Here is a 7,147-nt window from a genome sequence, read left to right as displayed (position 1 = left end):
ATGTTAGGTTCAACTTGAAGAAAAACTCAAAAATCCTTTATTATTGGAGGGCTAAAATAGAAAATTAACATCTTATTCTCCTAATATTGAAACCACTCGACCAACATTATTTTCCACTTCCTAACCTCCCCAGCTCCTATTTCAAGGTTCTTCAACTCTTAAAGCATTTCAATAACCCTTGTATAGCTTTTTAGGAACTTGGGTCTCGTATAAGGAACCTGAAACTCAAACACTTGATCACTGTTTTTAGGCGTCCGAAACACACTATCCAAAGTTTATGATTTTCCTTACTAAGCAATAAGGGTAATCAAACCATAAATTATGAGATACAAGGAGATGTCAAATTTCTCATATTGCTTTAAAGAGAAATTTATCGAGAGAGTAACTTGAGATTTTTAGTATGTAAAATTCTTTTGTAAACTATGTTGTAGCCTAGAAGAATTGTATATACAGACAACATATGAAAATTCAATTATATATATATATATATATATATATATATATATATATATATATATATATATATATATATATAGGGGCACGCTCTATTGCTCTAATGCGAACGGCCGTCCAGGAAAGAAATAAGAACCACTCATAGCCGTTCACGTGTCCAGATCAACGAATTAGATGTAATTTAAAAAAAACGATGCGGTGGTTATTTTCGTAAATAACTCACGGAGTTGTTTGAGTTATTGTTCCTTGACCGGCCTACTGGGACCTGCAGCGAGCCCTCGGCGATTGGGGGAAGCGGTATCGAACAAGAAGAGCTGGAAGGGAAGTCGGACGGTAAGACTATATTGCTCAAGAGCATGATTGGCTTGGCTTTGTCCCAAACCAAGGAGGCAATCTGGCGAACGCGGGAGAACTTCTATCACGGGACTGCCTATAGACCCATATAGGCCTTATCTTGGGAGTTATCTTGCACTTCAGCCCTTGGGAGAAAGGTTACAGACAGCCTTGTCTCTGTTCCAGTTTCCTAAACAGCCGTTGGGAACAGGCGAGAAAATAGAAATGTGCCTTTTAATAAAAGAAAAGTCATCCCTTGGATTGCTTAGCATCAAACAAAGCGATATAAAGGTGAGGTGGTTTCTCCCCATTGACCGAGTGGGGAACTGCTGACCTCAGCCCCCGGGCGATTGTCTTTGGCAGGATAGTGGTGCAAGTAAATGTGTTATAAGTGCAAGTAGATGGTGCACCATTGCAAGTAAAATCATTTACAAGAGTACATATTTTCACTTACAAGTGCAAGTAATTTACCTTGTTAACATTCGTGCACCTAGGTGCAACTAATTATAACGTTAGGTGCACCAAGTTATAACATTAGGTGCACTATATGAAACTGTTACTTGCACTTCTAATACATTTTACTTGCACTGTGATGTTCAATTATTTACGAAAACGCCACCACATTTTTTTTTAAAAAAATCAGTGTTTCTCATCCATTATATCTGGACACGTGAACGAATGACATGCGTTCTCATTTCTTTCCTGGGCGGGGGCAGTTCGCACCGGAACACAACCCTATATATATATATATATATATATATATATATATATATATATATATATATATATATATATATATATATATATATATATATATATATATATATATATATTATATACACTACAAAGAAATTCAAAAATAGCGATGGACCAATTCCGTCGCTAAATAAGAAAAATTCGTCGCTAAAGTGTTTAGCGATGAAATTCGTCTGTCGGAAAAACTCGTGTCACTAATATAGATTAAGGATAAAATGAGGACTTATCCTTATGTGAAGACGTGAGGACTAATCTTGTGCGTTCATTTTTTTTTTTTTTTGGATGGCCCAAAATTGATTTCCTAAGATGACATGGATTGTTTTTTTTTTTTTTTTTTTTTTTTTTTTTTTTTTTTTTTTGTTAAAGTAGGGGTTGTAGTGTATTTTTCTATTTTTTTTAAAGTGTGAACGCGTGGGTAATCCTTGGCCAACTTGGTTTCCTATTTTCTTGGATCATCACCGTTGTGATTTGGATCCGCGATTTCTTAATCATTGATCGACTGTTCGCCAATGCAAAGTGATCAGTATTTTGTTTTTTTACTCGTTCTTTTAAGTATAATATTACCTATATTTTGATGTTGGTGTATCTGTACAAATGTCTGGGTAGTATATTTGTGCATTCGTGTGTGCTGGTTGTGCAACCAAGTGTTTCTATATATATATATATATATATATATATATATATATATATATATATATATATATATATATATATATATATATATATATATATATATATATATATATATATATAGTGAAAGGTTCCCGTGCGGTTGAATGCTTCCCGTGCGGATGTGCGGTGGATTAATGTGCGTGAGATTTGTACTCAATGTGCGTGAGTGTTGTGTTTAATGTGCCTGAGATTTGTACTTAATGTGCCTGAATGTGTAAAATGCAGCAGAAAATATTGATGTCAGCTTCTTCCCCATCCCCAGTAGCCATTTGCCCCTCCGTGATGATGATGATGCGGAGGCGGGCTATGGTGGTTAAGAATTATGGGAATAATACAACAGAAATCCACACTTAACTGCTGTGCAAATTTTACTGTGCATGCGTCATTTATATAAACATTCAACTGCACTGAAGGTAGCTGATAATCCAAAATCCATGGCCAAATTGAAGGAAGAAGTAACAAGAAGCTTAGGCGTTAATGTGCGTGAGTTTCTGTTCTGCTTCCTTCTGAGCTAGTAATTCTGAAATACTCACGCACATTAAGCACAAATCTCACGCACATTAAACACAATACTCAGGCACATTAAGTACAAAACTCACGCATATTAACATGACGCACATTAAGTACAAATCTCAAGCACATTGAGTACAAATCTCACGCACATTAAGTACAAACCTCATGCACATTAATCCACCGCACATCCGCACGGGAAACCACAAATACACCTGATCCATTCCCTATATATATATATATATATATATATATATATATATATATATATATATATATATTGAGTTCCAATGCAAAGCATATCTCCGGTAAAAAATTAGGTTAAATCTAAGCCATAGATCACTGTAGATCTAACGGAGATTATCCAACGCCCCAATTTAACGTGAACGACTATGTGGGAGCTTTTTTGTCCTTTTGTTTTAACCATCTTCGACAATATCTTTGCACAATTTAACCTCTCTTTCCTAATTCTCCATGGATTCCTAATCTTCATTATTTCCTACTCTTAATTGATTTCCAATCTTGATTATTGCCTATAAAATATGCTCTGTTCATCGTTCTTTCACTGATTCAAAAACCGTATTAAATTGAAGAGCATTGGCAATTTGTCCAACAATGGAAGAATTCGATCAAGGTATTTTTCCTTCATTCAATATTTATTGTTGTTTCAAACAATTTTCTAAACACATAACATTAGGATTACGAATAATATGCACATTAAACAGTAAATATATGCGCCTTAAGGTTTCAATATAAGATCTAAATGATTTACACCTTAAATTCTAGCACTGTTACATTGGCGCACCTAAAGCCTTAAATTGGCACACCTTAAGTATTAAAATCGCGCACCCTAAACAATGAATCTACGCACTTTAAATTCTACCATTGTTACATTGGTGCACATAATGCCTTAAATCGACGCACCTTAAGGAGTCAGTTTACGCACCTAAAGATTTTAGTCTACGCACTAATGGCTTGGCAGTGTAGTCATTAAATTGACGCATCTTAAAAAGTAAAATTATGCACCTTAAATTCAATCACGCACCTTAAACAACAAAACTACGCACCTTGAACTCTACCACTGTTACATTGTCGTACCTTAAGCATTACAACTACGCACCTTAAGCAGTTACTTCACGCACCTAAAAGGTTTTAGTATACGCAGTAAGGGCTTGTCAGTGTAGTTATTAATTTGGCGCACCTTAAAAAGTAAAATTATGCACCTTAAATTCAATCACTCTTACATTGGCACACCTTATGTGTTAAATGGGCGCACCTTAAGCAGTTAGTTTATGCACCTAAAGGTTTAAGTATACAAACTAAGTACTTGACAGTCAAGTCATTAAATTAATGCACCTTAAACCTTCAAAATACGCACCTTATATACTAAAAGCACGCACCTTAAGATTTAAATCTACGCACTTAAAACTTGCAGTTGAAAATCTTAACACTTTGGTGGATAATTTAATTAACGCACATTAAGCCTTGAAACCACGCACCTTAAGGTTTAAATGCACGCACCATTAACATAATGTTTATATGTTACAGTTTCCAGTGACTTGCAATTTGGAAATAACCTCAGCTTGAATCCCAGTAACAACAACGATGGTTATACTTTGACGATATCTCCTCGAATGACACAATACTGGACTCCGCAGTGTGAAGATGAGATCAAACCATTTGTTGGAATGTCTTTTAAAACATTGGAAGCTGCCACTGAATTTTACAAAAACTATGCTGCAAAAGTTGGATTTGATACAATGTTTAGTTCTGTAGTAAAATCACGGGATGGGATGATAGTTACAAAGCATATCGTTTGCAGTAGAGAATGCTTAAAGAATTCAGGTGCTCAACATTGTCATTCCAAATCAAATGCAGATGCAGGAGAAGGATCTTCCATTCCAAAGAGGACGAGAGTTTCAAACTGAGCTGGTTGCAAAGCTAGTAGTTCCTAAAGGGGAATAGAAACATCAGTGCTGCACATAAGACATTTATTGCAGATTGTACCAAAACAAATATTGGCCCCAACAAAATGCTACAACTTGTATAAAGAAATCGTGGGGGATTACTCTGAAATTGGTGCAACAAGTGTTGACTTTAAAAACGTTAAAAGGGATATCAAAGCCTTCATATTAGTAGAGCTGTCAATACGGGCTGGCGGGGCGGAGCCCGCCAAAGCCCGCCTTTTGGCGGGGCGGGCTAAAAAGCCCGCCAAGGAAACGAGCTTAGGTAGGGGCAGCCCGCCCCGCCCCGCCCTAAGGAAACGGGCTTATTTTTTTTTTTAAGCCCCTACCTAAGCCAAGCCCGCCTAATTTTTTATTTTTATTTTTATTTTTTTTTATTTTTTTATTTTTGTGTATCATGTATTCACTATTCAATATTCATGTCATGTGTCCCTAAAATAGTAAAATCTAAATTCTAAATCTATAATATGAGTACATGACTATGTTAATAACTTAAATATTATCTACTTAATACATTTATTCATAAGTAAATATTAAATAACACAAATTAGTTCATCATGACAACGATGAGTCGATGATAAATTGATAATTGATACCATAGAGTCCAAAACATGAAAATTCAACATAATAGAGAGTTAAAAATTACAAAAGTTCATAACTACTTAACTACATAAGTTCATAAATTCAAATTACTTAACTACATAAGTTCATAAATCATAAGTCCATTACATCATTCCAATATTCCAAATATTCCAACATTCACATCCTCTTCAATCTTCAATCTTCATCTTCATTTTCATCATTTTCATCAACAAGATTTACAACATTTGAATCTTCAAAGGACAAATTTGATGTTGAACTTGAACTTTCTTCAGTATCTACATAAAAATTCAACATAATAGAGAGTTAAAAATTAAATTACTATACACCAAAATATCAACTACCTAAAATATAATCAAATATTTCATTATTTTGTAAACAAATATAATAACTTACCAATAGCATAGCCATGCAACCAATTTCTAGTGCAAATAAGTGCTTGCACTTTTTCAGGCAAAGTACAACTCCTATACTTGATGAGCACACGAGCACCAATAGAGAATGCCGATTCCGATGCAACAGTAGTAATTGGGATAGCCAAAACATCTCGTGCCATCAATGCAAGTGCAGGATATCTATGCATACGTTCTTTCCAATAATCCAAGATATTCAAATCCTCATAGTATGCATATTCAAGTTTTGGCTCCTCCAAATAAATTTCCAATTCTGACTTTCCAACCGTCTTCACAGTTTGACTATCATACATTTTAATTGCGTACATTAGTTAGAACTTAGAAATTAAAATTTAAAACATTAAACATGTTATCACAATCACAAATGCAAACTTAAAATACTTACTTCAAATGCTCTTTTTCTTTGACTTTTACCTAAACTTCCACTTTGCATACTTGAAGATGTGACTTGAGAAAACTGTGGTTGAGAAAGAGGTGGAGTAATAATATCCGCATAAGCACTAAAAAGCTTGTTCAACTTTGTCTTCAAAAGTGAAATCATTTCTTGAAGTTTAGTTGGATCACTCTCAACCTCCCCATATAAATGCTCCAATGTTACAAGCTTTATCCTTGGATCAAAAATAGCTCCAAATGCAAGCACTAGACTATATTCACTCCAATATTTATCAAATTTGTCAAACATCTTTTTACACATTCCACTTATCAAGACATCTTCATTATCCAAGTTTTCTTTCAACATACTTTCAATCTTCCAAACTTGCATAAAATAAAGATTTGAGGTAGGATAGGAAGAACCGGAAATCAAATTTGTCACCTCATAAAATGGCTCAAGAAACTCACATATTTTCTCACCCCTTTTCCATTCTTCATTTGAAGGGCAAAATTTATACTGTCTATCATTCAATTGAAGAGAAGCAAATGCCCTTTTGTACTTGATAGCACTTTCCAACATTAAATATGTGGAGTTCCACCTAGTAACCACATCCAATCTCAAACCAATACTAGTATCAATGTTACCAACTGCACTTATACATTCTTCAAACTTCTGCATCCTACCCTCAGAACCTTTCACATATTTGACAGACTCTCTAATTTTATGCAAAGCTGGATTAACCACTTTCAACCCCTCTTGTACAATGAGATTTAATATATGGGCTGAACAACGAATGTGGAAAAACTCTCCATCACACAACAAACTATCATGAAAAGATAATTGCTCCTTTAAAATGTTTTGCATACTATCATTACTAGATGCATTGTCTAACGTCAAAGAGAACACCTTTCTTTCAATTCCTCAATCCTTCAAAAATTGAAATATTTTTGCAGCTAATTCACAACCTGTGTGTGGTGGAGGCATCTTAGCAAAGCAAAGTATCTTGCTATTCAATTTCCAATTCACATCAACAAAGTGCCCAGTTAAGCAAATATATCCCTCACTAGTGCATG

General features: G+C 34.6%; 1 protein-coding gene across 1 annotated transcript; it reads right to left on the bottom strand.

The window, feature by feature from the left end:
• Positions 1-6,059: 6,059 nt before the first annotated feature.
• On the bottom strand, positions 6,060-6,938 carry LOC109147345 (zinc finger BED domain-containing protein RICESLEEPER 2-like). Its single transcript, XM_019295008.1, has one exon. The coding sequence runs from the start codon at positions 6,936-6,938 to the stop codon at positions 6,060-6,062; it is 879 nt and encodes a 292-aa protein (XP_019150553.1).
• Between the last annotated feature and the right edge of the window lie 209 nt (positions 6,939-7,147).

The sequence above is a fragment of the Ipomoea nil genome, unplaced genomic scaffold (genome assembly GCF_001879475.1).
Source record: "Ipomoea nil cultivar Tokyo-kokei standard unplaced genomic scaffold, Asagao_1.1 scaffold1993, whole genome shotgun sequence".
NCBI classification, from domain to species: Eukaryota; Viridiplantae; Streptophyta; class Magnoliopsida; order Solanales; family Convolvulaceae; genus Ipomoea; species Ipomoea nil.
Note: the sequence above shows the minus strand (reverse complement) of the source record. Positions and strands in the feature narration are given on the sequence as shown.